The sequence below is a fragment of the Oikopleura dioica genome, chromosome 1 (genome assembly GCF_907165135.1).
Source record: "Oikopleura dioica chromosome 1, OKI2018_I68_1.0, whole genome shotgun sequence".
In the NCBI taxonomy this organism is placed as follows: domain Eukaryota; kingdom Metazoa; phylum Chordata; class Appendicularia; order Copelata; family Oikopleuridae; genus Oikopleura; species Oikopleura dioica.
In genome coordinates, this window is record NC_137291.1 from 13911401 (window position 1) to 13928823 (window position 17423).

The 17423-nt window shown below is 39.8% G+C and overlaps 1 protein-coding gene across 1 annotated transcript; it reads right to left on the bottom strand.

The window, feature by feature from the left end:
• Positions 1-646: 646 nt before the first annotated feature.
• Positions 647-8905, bottom strand: LOC145706923 (kin of IRRE-like protein 1). Its single transcript, XM_081784382.1, has 9 exons — positions 8765-8905; positions 7798-7980; positions 6940-7113; positions 5571-5831; positions 3808-4314; positions 2251-2378; positions 1814-1982; positions 1449-1558; positions 647-1078 (listed from the first exon to the last, which is right to left on the bottom strand). The coding sequence occupies exons 2-9, from the start codon at positions 7886-7888 to the stop codon at positions 866-868; spliced, it is 1653 nt and encodes a 550-aa protein (XP_081640508.1). The 5' UTR covers positions 7889-7980; positions 8765-8905; the 3' UTR covers positions 647-865.
• Between the last annotated feature and the right edge of the window lie 8518 nt (positions 8906-17423).

The window sequence follows — 17423 nt, forward strand, 5'->3', positions numbered from 1 at the left end:
TCGGTTTACGGCAAATCTAAGGTACCTAAGGCGCCTCCCAGGGCGGCCTTATCGATAAAAAACAGCAGCTTGAGGGGACATAAAGAGAGCTGACAGCCAGAATTCCAGTTCATTCGAAATGAAACTTTTTCATCTTTTATGAAACTAAAATGAATCATAATAGTATGGTGGAACGAGAGCTTAAAAAGCACTGCTACACAAACGAAAATTAGAAATTTTACTTTTTGATTTTATAAAATGACGCGAAATTTTAAATAACATGTATGTTTAACCATTTCTTCAACATTTCCCTGGTTAGTCTATTAACTTTCTTGAATAAAATTGACAATTCGTCTTCTTCCTTTACTATCGATAAAGATGACTCCGCCTTGTTGAATACTTTTCTGCGAATGTTACGAAAGAAGTAATAAATCTGATTATGTGAAACACTAGTTGAAAATTTGTGATTCCGAAAAACACGAACTAAGGTGAGAAACGAGCCTGACCTACATGTGTACTGTCTCACCCAGAATACGAAAACTGGCCAACCGAATAAGCCCGAAAAACATGACTTAGGACGATTTTGCTCATCTTAATTAACCTAACTGTAATTCTAGCACTCCTGGAAACAAGAAAAAGAGAAAGACAAAGATTATTTTTTGTAATTTTGAGTCGAAATTTATTCATTTTTTCTTTCGGCAGTTTTTAAAATTAAACAAACTCGACTTTTTAAAAATAAAATTGAATGTACAGTAAGTTACAGAAGCTCTTTATTGAGGTATCTTCTTCTTCGTAAGACTTCTTTGTTTTCAAATTTCGTTTTAAATAATTCTTTTTTTTTACAGTGAAATTTTTTTTACAGTGGCTGAAAAAAGAAAGAAACAATTTAGACATGAGAAACAGATCTGGCGCGGTTCATTTTGCTTTGCAGAGCCGCCGTATGAGCACGGATTTGGCTCGGGTTGTAAGAACCGGTCGAGTCGTCCCAGATCACGCAGATTTTCGAGCTCTTGTCGGAGTTGGGAACTGCTCCGGCGGCGCTGGAGAGGGAGGCGACGTGGACTTCGTAGTCGGAGTTCGACTCGGACGCGTCGGACATCTGAAATAGTGAGGTTACAAGGGGAAGAAAAATGTTGGTTAATTGAGGTCACATGACCGGAGAGGTCGATTTTTAGAGGATATGACCTCGAAGTTCAAAAACAATTTAAGCAATCACGTGACCTCAAATGACCTCTACAATGAGTTAAGACAAACAGGGTCATTTGAGCTCACGTGACCTCGAATATTAAATTCCGGGGCATTTTGACCCCAAATGACCTTTTTGAAACAAAAAATTCAAAGAATTCAGGTCATTTGAGGTCACCTGACCTCAAACTTCCATTTGTGTTGGAAATGTGACCTCAAATGACCTTTCAAAATAAGATCATTTGAGGTCACATGACCTTGAAAATCAGTTTTTTTTTACTTACAGTATTAACTTTTTGATTAGATCCAGATTCCGTTCCATAGCCATCATCATGATGAGATCTTTCGGTCGAAGCTGTGTCTGCGTTTATTCCGAGGCTGTTTCCAAGTCGCACTAGAATTATTTGCTTATTGGATGTTGGCTTGAAGGCGTTTTTAGAAAAGCGCGTTACGTGCAAATCCAAATATTATAATTTTGGATTTGTGAATCTGTTCAAAAACGTGTGGCGCAGATGGTCTAAATGGGCTGAGGCGAGAGCGACTCGCGGCAACAGGTGCGGCTAATTCGCTCATCCGACTTTTAGTTATGTAAAGTCAGAAAAAGCCAAAAAATGGTTTTCCTGTTTTTCTGATTTTTCTGAAATCTTACCGTGGCGGGAGGATTGAGTTTCGTCGGCCAAGAAAACTTCGTCCGAGCTCGAGTGGATTTTGAGCGGGTTCTGAGCGGAGCGGACTTGAGCGGAACTCAATGATGGGTTGTAGCCGCGGACGGGGTCGTAGTTGAACTGGCGCTCGGAGCGGGAGTCGAAATCGTTGTCCTGGGAGTTTGGGTTAGGGTTTGGAAAGAAAGAAGAGTCATATTATATCATATAATTTATATGACTTATTTAATTGGATCAATGAATAATTATGAGTCATAAAATATGACTCATTTTAAAAATCGGATAGTATGAGTCACATCATATGAGTCATCTTGTATGACTCATATGACTCATAGAAACATTACTTATGAGTCATAAGTTATGACTCATCAGTTATGAGCTAATGAGTCATAAGCCAAATGAATCATCAAAAAGTGAAACTTACGTTGAGGTTGATCTTGAGCTGCTGCTCACGTGGGAACCATCTGAGTTTGACGCAGAGAGCGAGGCAGAAAATCAGCCCGAATCCCAAAATGCCAAAGACGATGCCAAATTTCGCCTGCGCGGTAATACCTTAAATATCATAATTAACAAAAAAGTTCAATTTTATCGTCGAAAAATTTTAGTTGTAATCAGTATTTTGACTCGAACGGTTTTAGACTCGAAACTAAAGTAAAAGTAACTAAAACGCCTAATCGAATTACAGTTAGAGCGATAAGGAACTACTCCGTTGGTCTTAATTAACTCTTTCTGCGTGTTTTTTCTAGCGCTGTGACCTTAAGGCTCTCCCTTTCATGTGGCGCTCCAGCGAGGAAAAAAGGAGCCAAGCGCTAATTGGATCGTCGTGGAAGGTTTAGAACTTTTTCCCCCAGCGTCAAAATATTCGTCCATTTTTCGCAATTATCCTCATCCCGTCGGATCATTTTTTCTAGTGTCATAATCGGGCTTACGTAATCCCCTGTAAATTTTAACGAGATTTACTGGCGCTCAACTTGTTTTTACAGCTTTTGATCGAAGAAAAATCATTCTAGCGCTTCTTAGAGCGCCTTATTCATCAAAAAATCTTAAGGGTATCCCTTCGTTAAAATAACTTTCGCTCTATTTCATTGAAAATCTTAAGGGTATACCTTGTACAATTCAATTTTGATGAACTAGGGGCAATAAAAGAGTATCTTTCTATTATGCCTTTTTAAGGGTATCCTCGTGGTTTTGTGTTAGAGCTCCCTGCTCTTCATAATCAAGAGCGCGTGTACTCAAACGAGCCCCCGCTGTGCCCTTATCACTATTTTCCATCTCCCTCGTGGCAATTCACAAAACTCTAAACACCCTACATTACAATTACAAAAACGATGAACTTTTTCTGAAACCCGAAAACGCTCTAAAGAACGATAAGGGTAGTCCTCCCTCTAAAAAGTTTCCAAGAAAGAAGCTTTATTTGGACAAGCACTTGGTCAAAAATGCGGCTCTGAATTGGCCATTCCACTGCCGATGGGCTGGAATCTCCGACAAAAGAGCTCTTGTCTCATAGTTTACGAACTTTTTTTGTGTTACTTATCCACGTGTTACAGAAAGGGCTCATTTTAAGACCACCCCAAAAATGAGCAAAACGAATTTTCGACTCAAAAATTAAAAATAAAGAAGGAAGTTTTGAGTCGAAAATTCACCTCTTGAACCAGGCGACTATTCGACACAAAAATGATCAATCTACTTTTGAGTCGAAACTCGCTGATCTTTATTGGGGTGGTCTTAAATTGAGCTCTATCTGTAAAAACCTGGATAAGAATCTGTTAAATTAGGGGTCGATAGAGCGGTTGAATTTAACCATTTTGAGTATTCTGAAATGTGCTTAAATGGGCACTGCGGGAAACCGCAGAGCTTCCGCAAAAATCCTACAGCCACGTGACGGCCAGACCATTTTTTTCGAGCCAAAAGTTATTAGAGGAAGAGTTAGGGTCAGAAAGTTATTTTAAAAGCTCAATCTAAAATGGGGGACCGGGGTTACCTTCAGGCTGGAGTCTGATGATGCTGGTGGAAGTTCCAAGCTCGTTCTCGACCAAGCACTCAAATTGGCCGATGCCGACATTAATCTTCACGTTTTGAACAGCGTCTCCGAAGAGTTCGTGGATGATCCCTTCATCCTCCGCTTTGCCAAGGTCAACGATTCTGACGTGGTTCGGCTTCGGCTCTGAAACGAACGCGCATTCAAGCTCCATGCCAAATTGCTCTTTTCCAGAAAGAATGCTCGGTGGCCCCTTAATCGCAACTTGAACTGTTGCTTCGGCGTTTCCAAGGGGGCTTTCAGCGATGCAGCGGTAGTTGCCGGCGTGCTTGGAGTTGACACGCTCGATGCTGAGAATTCTAGAGCTGGTTGTGTGCACGGTGACGTCATCCTTGATCCAGGTGTATTCGGGCTCCGGATTGGCGGAAATCGGACATTCGATTTCGACAGAACGGCCGGGCTGATCAGCGATTGTTCGCCGGAGGGGTTCTCCGACGATCACGGGAGCGACTGAAAATGCAATATAAGAGAGGGGATACCCTTAAGAAATCCATAAGAAAGGGTCTTTTTCAAACAACAGGTGATAGTAGTGGAATATCTTGTTATTTCAGGCTAAATCCGTGATCGCAAATCAAAGCCCTCTTTTCACAGCAAAAAGTGCTATTATTCGCCCAAATCGGCGACCGAGTAATCCTCCCTTGTTCGTCTAAGCTCCTCAATACACAACGCTACGATTGACAAAATGCGCCAAGCGTAGCTAAGCGCTGTTTACTACAAACAACGAATTCTATATTTTGTTGTTGTATCACCTGATCATCCCTTTTATTGTCGGCCCAGGTTTTCAAAGGGCAGAGCTCGACAAAGGGCTCTTTTTATGTAATTATGGTCATAAAAGAGGGTGGGGTAGCACCTTAATCTCTGGGAAAGAATGTCACACCTTTTCTGTTGTAAGAAATAAGGGAGTGGGGGTCGAAAAACCGAGTTATTTTTCGAGGAAAAATAACTTCATGTTCTACAATAATTTACAAATCGCATCCTCCCTCGACGTAGGGAAAATTCTAGCGCCACTTGAAAGAGTTCCGCCGCGCCAGATTAAAATTAACGTTGATTCGTCAACAAATTACATTGGAAAACATCTTCCCATGGCACATGCGATGTCAAATTTTCAACCAAACGAACGACTTTCTCTCAATTTTAATTACTGTAACTGTTATTAGTTTAGAGAGAGCCACCCTTAAGCCATGTGATCAAAGAAGAAAGTTAACCCGAAAACTTGTGTTCTGGAGTGCGAAAAGGCAAATTTCACACGCGCGGTTTCGAAAATGTACATTTTCCAATTCTGCGGTCGAACGGGTTAAGGGAGTTTCCCTGAGATGTTTCCAGCTGTGGAAAGTCGGCGGAAACGTGACAGGAAACACACCTGTGCGTGGGGCAATAAGTACATCAGCTCAAATTTTGGGAAAAAGTGAATACATAATAATCCACGGTTAAAAGAAAGAAGCCGCCTTTTTCAAAGAAAAATTACGAAAAATACGGTGCAGTTCTATTTTTATATTTTAAGATGACCATTTTTAGAAAAAAGTTTAAAAGAAAAAGAACCCAAAATAGAAAGAAAAATGGGGCAGAACCAAGAAAAGGAAGTGATTTTCCGGACCTGAGTTTTGATTGGCCGGTAGGCCAAATACAGCAATCTTATTGGCTATTCAAAAATTACTTCCTTTTCTTGGTTTGTCCCGAAAAGTGGCTGTTTTAGCTTCTGTACTTACATAAAACGCTGATGCTTGCAGCAGTAGATCCAGATCCAATGGCATTTCTGGCTGTGCACTCAATTCTTCGCGTGTGAAACGACCAGTCCACATTTGGAATTGTCAAACTGGCCACGGAGTCGTCGGAATCCAATACGACTCCATCTAGAGACCAGGAAAATGATGTGGCGGGTGGGTTGCTTTCGCTAAGGCATTGGACGGTGAGGGAAGATCCTTCAGGTACAGGCTCATCTGGAAGAACGACCGTGACCTCTGGCAGAGCTAGGAAAGAAAGAGGGTTAGTTTTTTGGCTCATTTTAGGAGTGATGATTCATCACTGATGAAGTCATATTTTCAAAATGAGTCATATGATGAGTCAAAAATAAATGAGTCAAATTTTGATGAGTCATATTGATGAGTCATATGATGACTCAAGTGAGTCATATGATGTCCTAGTTTCAAAAGTGAGGGGATACGGTAATACTCTGCTCAATCATTTGATACATTAATTCTACCGCCGTCTTAGCAATAATCGTTAGAACTGGTCCTCTAACTCTCTTCTTATGAATAAAAATTTATTTCTCGGCCAAACCGGCGTTATCCGATACTTCCGCCTTTTTAATATACTTCCGCCTTTTTACCTTTCTACCGGCGGTTTTTAGCTTGCGCAATTTTGTACCCCAATTCATCCTCAAAAGAAAGCCAAAATACTGTATTTCGCGTCGAAAAGGTTAAACTTTAGACTTTTTCGCGCGTCTAAAAATTCAATTCACGGCGATTAGGAAAAAACGTGCGAGAAAATGTCTGTTTGGAAGTTTCGAAAAAAAAATCTGTTGATGATTTCCAAGGTGCGACCTTTTTGATAATCAGAGGACTGACAGATCGCAGACACTATCTCACAAAAGCAGTTCCACTAACGGGCCACGCTCGTGAATATCGTAAATAACTCGCGAGCCCTCGACTTAGGGGGAAGCAGCTTATTGAGCTTCAAATCTCTTTTCGGAGCTCTGTGCGAAAAACGACCGGAGACAGGGGCATTTCTAGTGCTTTAGAAACGACTTGGGAGCAAAATGAAGAATGCGCCAAAAGGGGAATTTTAAGGGGATACCTACAAAAAAATTTCGACAAAAAATTTTGCATGGGCGGCTACTCGGCTGGTTTGCCGAATTCAGGCTTCTGATTGGTTGAAAATTTCCACGTAAAATTTGTCGAAATTTTTTTGTCGGTTCCAGACACCTTCCATTTTAAGGGGGTACAGGGGGTTTTCAGAAGTTCTATTTAAAAGCGAGTAAGACGGTGACACCCTTATTTAACATATTCTAGTACTACCACGTAAGAATATTCTAAAAGAATGAGCTCCAACTTGGTTGGAGAGAGGGCTGCTACTTACTTTGTACATCAAGCTGAACAAGAACACGAGTAGGCGTGGCGCCAAGTGCCGGATTCTCAGCAAGACAGCTCAATTGCTTGCCATTATCGCTCTTGCTCGGGACGATGGTCACTTCGGAAAAGGTGGTGAGCAGCAAATCGCCGGAAACGGAAGCTGTTGATTCTACTTCGTCATCTGAAAATTGGGTTTTTAGAGAAGAGAAGGCCTTAATCTGATTTCATCCAGCAAGGGCCAGTGGGGAAAGCAAACAGCTTTTCTATTATGATTTCTTACTGTATTGAAGCTGAGTATATCTAGCTTGAATAATGCATCAATCAGTCAAGAGTTCAATTAGACACCCGACCCCTTTTAATTAATTTATATTTATAGAGAGGCCGAGAGGCCCCGAGGGGTGAGCCAGGGAGCTCGATCACCTGTCGAATACTTTTGTGGCCAATTAGGCACCGCAAAAGGCCTTTTTTCACCGTTCAACTGAAATGAAGAATCTTGTGTTTTTTGCCAAAAAAATTAAGATCAAAAGAAAAATATGGTCGATTAAGAGCTCCTAATTAAAAAATAAAATAAACAGTGCTCAAACAATCGCATTTTTTTAATACGATTTGACAGCTAGATTTGGCGCGGGCCCAGGTGTACACCCTTAAATTTGAGAAACAACAGAAATTGTTTGAAATAAAACAATTCGCGAAAATCTTATTCCTGATTTGAGTTGATTATTTAAGGGTATCGAGTTCCATTTAGCAAATTGTCATTTTTAAGAAAATTGGATTTCCGGAATCAAATTGGGGGGGCCGAGGTTTTTTGCCGCGGTCGAAAGCAAAAGTTAAAACTTATTTAAAAGTGGAGAAAATCTGGTCTTACCTCCAAGAGTCCATTGGAGGTTCGTTTGCGGCTTTGAATCAGTGGCGATGCAGCGGACTTTCGTTGGTCGACCTTCGACGACTTTGATCATTTCGACGTTGCCGGTTTTGATGCTTTCGAATTCGCCAGAGACGGGGAGATGTCGACGGTCTTTGGTGGGACGAGGACGGAGAGTTTTGCAACCTGAAATTTCGTTATTTTTACAAGCAATTTTTAACCCATTCGCGCGGGGCGGACAAAAATTGGTCTGATAGCTCTTTAGTTCAATATTTCAGCTTCATTTTGATCGGAAAAAGAGAAAATTTTAAGGAGGATGCATAAGATATTGCTGCTCGAAAATAGGCCTTATTATTGATGGAGCCCTTATTTTCCTGAAATTCCGGAAAGCTTCATTAGAAAGTTTTCCGTTCAACCCGGAGATCATCAAAATTTCACGTCGCTGTAAATTCAATGCCCGTAAACTTAGTAAACGAATTCATTACGAAAAACCGGAGACTGTAAATTTGAAATTTTGCAGAACGTGAATTTTGCTGATCAATAATTTTGCTTATTTTTCGATTCTTTCGCTAATCGCTTTTTGCCGCGCTCAGATTAAACCTTTCACGTGATAGGGGTTAGCGTTAAGGGTCCATCTGCTGATTGTTCATGTTGCTGGATTAAGGGTATCTCTTCTAATAGCGACTACTTTGCACTTTTTGAATGAAAAATTTTATATGACCAAAGAATTGGTTTTTGACCGTTTTTGGGTTAAAATTTGGGCGATTTACTTAAGGGTGTATGGAGCGGTAAGGGAGAGGAAATTAAGGTGACCCGAGTTGAACTTCTAAAAAAGTTATCTGCCCCTGCTCACGATAAGTTTTTGAGTTCTGTCGCTTATCGTTTTTTTCTGTATATTAATTCATGATCGAGTTTTATTTAATTGCGCAGCTGCAGCCGAATTCTAGCGCTGTTCGATTTTGAAATTTACCTTTGAGCGTAGCCCGGCAGGAGTAATCTGACACTCGAACTGGTCTTCGTCGGACAACTGGACGTTATCGATGGTCAACGAGTAGTCAGAAGCGCCGATTGCTGCGGAGTAGCGGGATTTCAGAAGGGGAGGAAATCCAAGTCCCAATCCAGCTAGAAATAATAATTAGAAAAGGGAAAGAAAAAAATTTTGAAGGAAAACAATGAAAATCCGGGTAATCCATCCTAGATTATTATTTTTAAGGGTATCAACAGCAATTAAATTTTCAGCGCTAAAGCTTAATTTGTCCTGTTGATACCCTTAATATGAAGATGATTCCTTTTCAAAAGGATTTTTAAGGGTATCAACAGGCTTTTTGAGCAAGATCGCAGTGCTGTTGATACCCTTAAGACCAAGATCATTCCCTTCATCAAGATCATAAGGGTATCAACAGCAATCCCGACGCATAATTCAACAAAATCGTATTGCTGTTGATACCCTTAAGATTTTTTAACGCTTTTATGGCGCCAAGTCCAAAAACATAATTTTACGTTCATCCGGCTTTGCGTCCTTCCTTAATTCCGTCCACTATCTTTTTGACTAGTGCTGTTAAAAAAATCTTGTCGCCCTGCCAGAAGAGTGGGAGAAGTTGAGTCTTAACCCTAAACCGGAAGAAGCCCAATTTGGCGCAATAGATGCCTTTCTTGGCATTGATACATTTTTCGGGATCTGTGGAATCCGGCGAGCGTCGAAAGTTATGAATTCCAAATCATTCTCTTTTTCCCGATGAATTTACAAGGTCATCTGGCCCGGAACTTGATCATTTTTCAATTCATTTTTCATTTTCAAGTTGACGGTTTCCCAATCAAACATGAATAGAATGGCTTTTGGTGCGGAAATGGGTTAGACTTGTTAACTTGTTGTAGATAAATTTACGCATTTTTTGAGGTTTTGAGTCGAAAATACAAAGAATTGAGTCATTTCTAGTCAGTTCATTTTCGAGCCGAAAAAGTCTTTTTTGACTCGAAATTTTTAATAGTGCGAAAATTGTGTTTTTGAGCTTGGCGCCAAAAAACTAATCGTTTTAATTCGCCCTTCAAAAAACTATCGTTTTTTATTCGTTTTTGAACTTGCTAGTTATTTTGTTTCGTGAATACAAAAGACGGTTCCGGTTGGGGCTGCGGTTTGAATGAGGGTTTTATGTTCGCCATTGTTGCGGCTGTGGATCCTTAATCGTTACCTTTGAGCCATTGAACCATGTAGCGATCTTCTTTCTCGTTCCCATCGACGCGGCATTGGAGTGTTACTTTTTCGCCGATGATCGCTTGTACTGCTTCTGGTTCCGCGCCGAAGCTCAATGTTGAGCCTAAAGTTTATCGTTAGATCATGTAAGACAAAACAAAAAAAATGATGACATAAAAGATTTCCAACAGAAAAAAGAAGTCTCCATTTTTAACCCATTCGCGCGGGGCGGGCAATAATCGTGCACGAAAATTAACCTGTTTACTCTTTAGACCAATTTTTTGGCATCAATCTTGGGCGAAAGACTTGACCAAAAAATTGGTAAAACGGCTAAACAGGTTAATTTACCTACTCCCCGCGCGAGTGGGTTAAATTGAAAAAGACTCGATTAAAATTAAGGAAGCGCCTAAAATCCGAGTTCTAGCGTGCCAGATAACGGCGGTGGAACATTTTTCGATAAGGCGAGTAATCGAAAACGTTAAGGGAGCGATAAGAGAAAGAAATTGGTTATTCTCAATACACTGAAAAATCTCGAACAACCCTTTGAACCGCAAATAAACGCGTCGAGAGCGCGCTAGAATTATGATTTTATAACATGTTGGATCCAAAATTAGAAACTTGACAGTTTTACAGACTCGTTTTTGTATATTCCAAGCGCTGTTTCCCGAAAAAGGAGCAAGAAAGGCGCAAATTAACGGGCCAAGAAATGGAAATGAAAATAAAGCGGAAAATAAAAAAAATTGAAAGGCGGTGGTATTTTTTGCTTCCGCAGAGTGCCGCAGACCCGGAAATCGAAAAAGATGACTGACGATTTAAGAAGCTGCTTCTTTTTACGAAGGAAAGGCTTTTGGGAGCATATGCTTATACCCACGCAAGTAGGAGAGGATTAAGGGAGTAGCCAATTTTGGGATAGAAACGTCCTCAATTCCGTTAGATCTTTCGGTATATTTGAATTTAAGGACCTCCCTGTTGATAATTTTGCTTTGATTTTTGAGCCAAAAGTCTTCGATTCTAGCGCTTTTTCGGCTCAAAATTGATCATCAAACTTATCGTTAGGGAGACCCTTAAATTTTTGACCCATTCTATTAAGGGTGTCAACGACGAAATCTCGAAAACAAAGTTTCATGATTGACCCCCTTAAGAAAATAGCTCAAAAATTTAAGGATCTACCTCTCGATAAATTTGAGAATCAATTTTGACCCAAAAATGGCCTCAAATGACGATTTCTGGCTCAAAAATCTAGACTTAAAGTTATCGAGAAGGAGGCCCTTAAACTTAGTGTTGCCAAGAAACATATAGTTTCCGCTTATTTCGAATTGGCGGTTGGTTATCTTGAACTCTCTACCCTTACGATTAGCTGTCTTATGACAGTTGTGCTCAAGACGAATTTCAATAAGAATTTTTCGGCCAAAAATGGCCCCCTTTTTATGTGCTCATATGAAAGAGCGTAAAAGTTATGCTAGAAAAAATATTTTTTTGCCCGAGGGCATAAATTATGACTCATAGGTCAGTTTGAAAAATTTTCAAACTCCCCTAAATAGCCTCCGGGCACTTATTTTTCGGGATTTTTGACGTCACTAGAATCCTCAGGACATAAGCTTTTGGTAGACCCCTCAACCGCGGTAAACCGCCCGGTTAACCGCGTGGTTCACCGCGGTTCATTTCCTTAGTCATAGTACACATACCAATATACATATCAATCGACTTCTTTTTGATGCTGGATTAATTTTTGAGCATGAAAACACATGACCGCATGGTCAACCGCCCGGTTAACCGCGTGGTTCACCGCGGTTCATTTCCTTAGGCATAGTACTCATACCAATATACATATCAATCGACTTCTTTTTTGATGCTGGATTCATTTTTGAGCATGAAAACACATGACCGCATGGTCAACCGCCCGGTTCGGGATTGCTGATGAATATTTTTTCAAAAATTGCTTTCAAAACTGAAAATTTTTCAAAGCTGAATAATTTTCAAACCTGCAAAACTTTGAAAACTGAGTAATCTTATGAACTAAAAATATTTCAAAACTGAAAATGAACCACTTGGCTAACCGCCCGGTTAACAGCGGTTCAAAGCGATTCACGCTCTGAATAATCACAAAATGTGGACATATGTATATCAGAATGCTTTTCTACTCAATAGGAGTCTTTAAAACAGATATTTGAACCGAACCACTAAGGTAACCGCCCGGTTCAAAGCGGTTCAGAGTTATTCACGCTCTTAGTATCCACAAAATGCTGAAAATGTTTATCAAAATGCTTGAATCTACTGAAAATTTTTCAAACTGACCTATGAGTCATAATTTATGCCCTCGGGCAAAAAAAAATATTTTTTTCTAGCATAACTTTTTACGCTCTTTCATATGAGCACATAAAAAGGGGGGCCATTTTTTTGGCCGAAAAACTCTTATTGAAATTCGTCCAAGTGAGCGAAAATTAAATGTGAGCTTGGCTTAGAAAGTGGCTAATGAGTGGTGTGCTGGTTCGGCCCCTTACTCGCCACAGCTTGCAGCTCTAAAACTCCTTTCGATAAGGAAGGGGAAAGCAAAACAAAGCGAGCAGAGAACGGACACGGGGATACTTACACAGTTTAGACAAAAATTGAGAGATAGTGTTAGAAGCTGAACGGAACAGATGCCAACTTAAGGGTCACCTGGCCACTTTAGACGCTGGCTAAATCGAATGCCAAAAATGCTTTCAAATCTTTTGCCAGAATTTTTGATGTTGGAGCTTGTTTTCGAGTCGAAAATCATTTTAAAATTGAGTTGCGCAAATTTCATTTTTGAACTTGGCGCCCAAAATAAAGAAATATAATTGGTTAATTTTGAGCTTTTCTGTTTAAATGTTTCTTTTAGAAAAATTTCGCCAGCTTGTTTTTTCAGCGCTAGAATCAGCAGAAAATGGAAAAAATACAAAAGTCGGCTTCAACCTTTTTCTTCAGTATTTTATCACCATGTTAACTTTTGTCCACAAACGCTCAGCAAAAAGTTATCTCGAATCGTTTTTTCGAGAAGCGGCGATTCTGCTGAGAGACGGCCAGGCTCGTAGAAAATGGGATGAAGATACAAACAGGGCGATAACGCCCAAGCAACGCGGCGAGAGAAAATTTTAATCGCAAACTGTTTAACCCTTGCATGCATAATATTTGGAGCGAGTGTTAGGCGCACTGGCGAAAAAAAAAAGAGACAATCTGATCAGCAATACCGAGTCCTACCATATTTGTTCCAGTAGGTTCCTTTTATTTTCATCCTTTTCTGATCAATTTTAGTTTTTGGCGCCAAGTTTAACCGCATGGGACAGATCGGGGGATAGAGGCGCTCGGACAGAAGGTGTATTCCACTGCACTTAAGAAAACTACTGGTCGGATAAACTTGAAAATTATACCCAATACTAATTTTGGGGTGTAGATTTCAAATCCGCTATCAAAATTTGCATAGCGCTTTTCCTTATTGCAATAAAAATGCCATTTATCTCAGGGGGGTTTCAAAAATTATCTCTTATTTAGATTTCTCGAAAAAGTAAATTCAATATTTGAAATCAGCGATATGGAAAACATATAAAACCCCTTTTAGTAGACAAAATTCTTGATATTGGTTCGGTTTCAATGTGCAAACACTCAGCGGGAGGGCAATTAGGCCGCATATAATCCGGTGCAGAGGGCGGTTGGTAACCGATAATTCCTTGAAACTTATCAGACCTGCTCCAATTATATGAAGGAACAACCATTTTAATTTTTATCTAATTTTGACAATCCGTTCGGAAGTTATTTAGCTGAAAAGTCCTTAAGTGCAGTGGAATACACCTTCTGTCCCATGCGGTTAAAAAGGAACTTTGCGCAACTATTTTTTTTTAATTTTCGAGTCGAAAAGCTTCCTATTTTCGCTTTTTTATTGTGGCCCTAAATTATGATCCCTTTTGATCCCCGAGCGAAAAACAAATGTGAATGTCAATTTGCCCTTAGTACACTTTTACGATGGGAATCAAGATTTATCGTCGTAATCAATTTCAAAGGGCGGATAACAGTAAACCCTTGTCAGTCCGAGATGCGCTAAATGAAAACTTGACTTCCGGTTCGTAAGTCTGACACTTCGTAAAAACCCCACTATTTTAATGATGTCCGGATGTTCTAAAAAAAGGAGGATTTGCATCAATGGCTCCGAAAAATCGACTAAATGATGATGAAGGAAATACGCATCGTTGAATAAAACAACACTTCTCTTTGGGTTAAAAACCGCTTGGTTCTCCAGAATCGGGCGGTTTTCTCCTGAGCTGGCTCTGAGCAAAGTCTGAGCTGCAGAAATTCTATGATTCTAAAGGGGTTCACGCGAATCGGCACCCACCAATTTCCGTGGTTGCGTAAGTAAACCTCACAGGTGCTACTCGACGAGGGGGACTTAAAATTTTAACCCATCGTCGTCCGATCCTTCTCGCGTGCGATAATGCTCACTTCTCGCACAAACAACAAGAAGAGTGAACTGTTCGCAGTTTTCGTAAGTGTTCTACAAAAAAGGAGCCACAGATGCGGAAAGAGGTTAAAACGGGAAAGCAAAGCGCCGGGGAGTTTGATTATGCCGCCGTGGAGATTAATCAGGACGGGAAGGGGTTAGAAAAATGCATTTCAGGGTTCATTGAAGAGGTTGCCTAAATCTTTCTTTGATGCAACATTCTGATTTTCATCAAAAAAGGGGCGCTCAGGCCTGGAAAGGGTTAATCATTCGTTCAGGAAGATATTTTATATTGACGAAGAAATGATTGTATTACAGTATTACTGTAAAATCGTGGTGGAATCTCAAGAGCCCCGGAAGGAGAAAATTATTTATACAATGGATTCATTTTCATTCTGGTTGAATAAGAATTTGCATTGCCGAGTGGACGACCCTTCAGATGCAGCTTATTCACACAGGGCGCAATCACTGTATTTCAGTCCTAAGAAAACAGCGATAAGGAATCTCAAGAAATCTCCAAGAAATCGAAAATCGAAAAAACGATCGAAATCAGAATTTTCTCAAGATTTTTAATCGCCCTGTTCAAATGCCGTGTTCAAACAAATTGACCTCTGTAGGTTATTTCTAGAGTCTCCTGCCATGTTCATTTGTCCATTTTGTCTCCCACCAAGATAGTCTCCCGCCGAGCAGGTCTCCTATCAGCCGATTCGGCACCCCGCTGTGACACAGACAAATTTGGCAAGTACCAATTTGAGCGAATTGTCAACATGCGAGAATTTTTCATTTTTTCTCATGAAAATTTCAAATTTTTAACCCAATTTCCCGCCCACGAATTTCTTGAAATTAAGGGTCTCCCCGCTTTTTTGGGTCTTTTGAGAATTTCCACGACAGTTTTATATTCTGCCCGACGCCAGAAATAAACGTAAAAATGGGATAATCCGCTCCTAAGTAGTCCAAATAATATGCCTGGCAAATTCTAGTGCCTGAGTTGGGAAATTTTGAAAAGCGCATTAGAGGATCAGAATGCGCACAATTTGCGCAAACAAATACGTCAACGCCGGAATATACGAAAAATTTAATTTACTAAAGAAGGCTTTTTTACGAAGAGTCATTGGATTCAATATACCGTTTATAATGGTTTTAAGGCTCTACCACTCGATATCCAGGCAAAAAACTTTTCATACAAAAAACTGTTATTTGAGGATCATACAGTCAATTATACGATAGAAATCCTCTGAAAAAACGAATAAGGAAGAGATACCCTTAAGAAAAATACCGAAAATAAGGGTGTATCAGTCGAAAAATTGAGATTTTTAACCGTTTTTCATGATTTTTTTCTCACAAATTTGCAATTTCGAATTTGTAAATATCGGCTGGTAGAACCTTAATTCCACAAAAAAAGCCTCTGAAAACGTGTGGCAAAAGTATTCATGTTTTTTCCCGTGAACCATGTTTACGAATACTTTGTTGTCTTTATCCTTGTTTTACCAAAAACGGGTCTTGTTTGTTATTCCGCGCATTTTTTCCCGAAAGATGAAAATTACGAATTTTGCGAGTTTCACGAATTAGCGGTTTGAAAAGTTGAAGAAAAAGTGCACGGGATAATTTGATTGCATGAAAAACTGAATGCTTTTTCGTCATCGCGAAAATTGAAATTATCATAAAACAATGTTTTGCGTTTTTGAGACTGTCATTTTTTCATGTTCTGGTCGGGCGCCAATGTATACTCTTAAATTTTGTTCCCACCTCGAATTATTAAATAAAACAAACGAAATCAAAAAATTTCGAATTTAGCAAAGAAAATTTTTTAATAAAACATGATTTTTTTCTTAAGGGTATCACTAAGAAATTGAGCCAAAATGAAACCGAGAAAAGAGGGAGATACCCTTATTTTTTTCGCGCGAAAATCGATGCTTTTTGAACTTGAAAACCTGTTATTTGAAAATTAATTAGCAATCAAAGGGTACACCCTTAAGGTCAACCCATAAAATTAGTTTTTCTACGCGCTTGATTGATAATTAAAAATTACTCCTGGCAAAGAAAAATCAATCCAATCGCTTCCAATCCATCAAATCATCACTCAATCTCCCCAATTTTTCAATTTTCCGAAATCACGAAATTACATGGATACCCTTAATTTTACGAAAATATTCTTCAATTTTTTCAATGATCTTGAATCTTCAAAAATGAGATTTCATGCTTCCCCATTATCGATTTTTTATTATTCTTTTTTGCCGAGTACATTCATTTCATTAATGATTAAGGGTGTATCCCGTACCTTTTACGGCATACAAAAGCATGCAAAATAATATCATTTCTTCGTTTTTCGTTTTTCGTTTTTTTTCAGCAAAATCTCTTTTCTTTTAGCTCGTTTAGCTCTGTTTTCAAAAAAGAAGAAGGGTTGCTTCGTTAGTAGTAAAAAAAATTAAGGATCCACCTTAGATTGTTGGTGCTTTACAATTGTATTTTTTTTCGATCCCGAGAGCGCGCGCGGGGACGGAGCGCGGCGCGGTGGAGCTCAAGCGCGCCAGCTACGAGAGAGTCCGAGCGGCGCGGATTCTGGCGCTAGCGAGGTGCAACGGAGAAGACAATGGTCTCGGGCTCAGACGAGGCAAGACTTGGTGGAGGGGGGTAGAGAGCTGGGCAGAGAGGGGGAAGATCGAATTATATGTTATGGGAATCCAAGATTTAATGCAAATAAATATGATTTGAAAACATGATTTTAAGATTTTGGCTATCAGAATCTATTTCGATATATACGACTCGAAAAATTATTGCAATACAAATTAGACTAGACTCTGTAGTAAAGTATGCAGTAATATCCACATAAATTTATTATGACGTCAGGGGTTGTCCACTTTGTGTCGGGGTCAAAACTTCGCACCTGGAAAGAACGGGCAGGATCTCCAGCCGAGCAAATAGGATGCAAGGGTCGGCCGACATGTGCTAACTCCTGCAGAGACTGCTCTCAGCGCAAAATCGGAGCTG

Excerpts from the sequence above, each read along its gene's own strand:
- LOC145706923 (XM_081784382.1), bottom strand. The coding sequence starts at position 7,888 with ATGATCAAAGTCGTCGAAGGTCGACCAACGAAAGTCCGCTGCATCGCC. Across the intron at positions 4,315-5,570 it reads TGCAAGCATCAGCGTTTTAT|TCGCTCCCGTGATCGTCGGA; the intron begins GTAAGTACAGAA and ends TTGCATTTTCAG. Across the intron at positions 1,079-1,448 it reads CTAATCAAAAAGTTAATACT|ATGTCCGACGCGTCCGAGTC; the intron begins GTAAGTAAAAAA and ends TCACTATTTCAG.